The following is a 1,288-nucleotide window of genomic DNA, read 5'->3' on the forward strand; positions in this document are numbered from 1 at the left end:
ACAGTAGTAATTTGATGTCCACTCTGCATTCAAACATCAATGTCCATCAATCTCCACCCCAAGTTGAAATGGGACAATCTATACCCCCCATTGCAAAAAAATCAACTACTAAGAGAGGTCAACGGGGAATCACCTTCACCATAGATGAAGACATTAAGCTAGTGTCGGCGTGACTCAATGTTAGCTTAGATGCCGTGACATCGACGGACCAAAAACACACAACATTTTGTGAGAGAATTTGGTCTACCTTCCACAATGACAAGAAATTTAACCGCACCAAGGATTCTTTAAATAATCGGTGGTCAACAATTCAAAGGGAGACCAACAAGTTTTGTGGATGCTTGGCCCAAATTGAGAACCAGAATGAAAGTGGTAAAACTGAGCATGACAAGGTATTTCAACTCAACATCTAATATGTATTGTACATCAAAACACTTTTAGTTTTATGATTCTCATTATTTTCAATTTTTTACTTTTGTAGATTGAAGATGCAAAAACTATGTATCAAATTAATTGCAAAAATGCATTTCAATTGGAACATTGTTGGAGAATTTTGAGGAATGAAGCTAAGTGGTTGATTCTAAGAGATAGTTTGAAGGCCCGCACAAGACAACCAGCCATACGACCAGCCACACAATCTTGTCATACCTTTGCAAGCTCAATAAATGTAGATGAAGATAATGATGAGATGAACTCCGGCGAAACCTTGGAGAGACCCATAGGCAAGAAGGCTGAAAAAGAGAAATTAAAGAAAAGAAAGAATTGTGATAACGTGGTCCCAACACTTTCCTCCCAATTGGACGAAATCAAGGAAGAAAAGAGAAGAATGCATGAGGAGAAAAAGGAAAGTATGCGCATTGCATTAGAAGTACGAAGAGAGGCAATGTGCATTGCATCCGAAGAACGAAGAAAGTTGATTCGTATCAAGGAAAAGAAGAATGAAGTAGAAAAGAGGAAAATGGAAGATGAACTTATGATGAAAGATACAAAAACCATGAATCCTGAGCAAAAAGAATATATTCGTCTACGTCGTTTGGAAATCTTGGAGAGGTTAAGGTCTAAATATACATCATAATGGAATATTATTATTGACAATATCTAATCAAGTAATTTTTTGTATAGTGCAAAGATACTAGCACATAGTTGACATAGATGAATTGATGTTAGACATCTCTTTTGTAGTATTTACTTGTGCAAGAAACATGATTATTCAATCTCTAATCGTGTTAGATATATTTTTGTAGTCTTCACTTGTGCAAGGAAATAGATGCAGTGTTGTAAATTTTGT

At 35.9% G+C, this 1,288-nt stretch overlaps 1 protein-coding gene across 1 annotated transcript; it reads left to right on the forward strand.

Annotated features, from left to right (window-relative positions):
- Nucleotides 1-363: 363 nt before the first annotated feature.
- On the forward strand, nt 364-1,075 carry LOC126704866 (glutathione S-transferase T2-like). Its single transcript, XM_050403859.1, has 2 exons — nt 364-372; nt 482-1,075. The coding sequence occupies exons 1-2, from the start codon at nt 364-366 to the stop codon at nt 1,073-1,075; spliced, it is 603 nt and encodes a 200-aa protein (XP_050259816.1).
- Nucleotides 1,076-1,288: the final 213 nt, after the last annotated feature.

This window comes from Quercus robur, chromosome 11 (assembly GCF_932294415.1).
Source record: "Quercus robur chromosome 11, dhQueRobu3.1, whole genome shotgun sequence".
Taxonomy (NCBI): Eukaryota; Viridiplantae; Streptophyta; class Magnoliopsida; order Fagales; family Fagaceae; genus Quercus; species Quercus robur.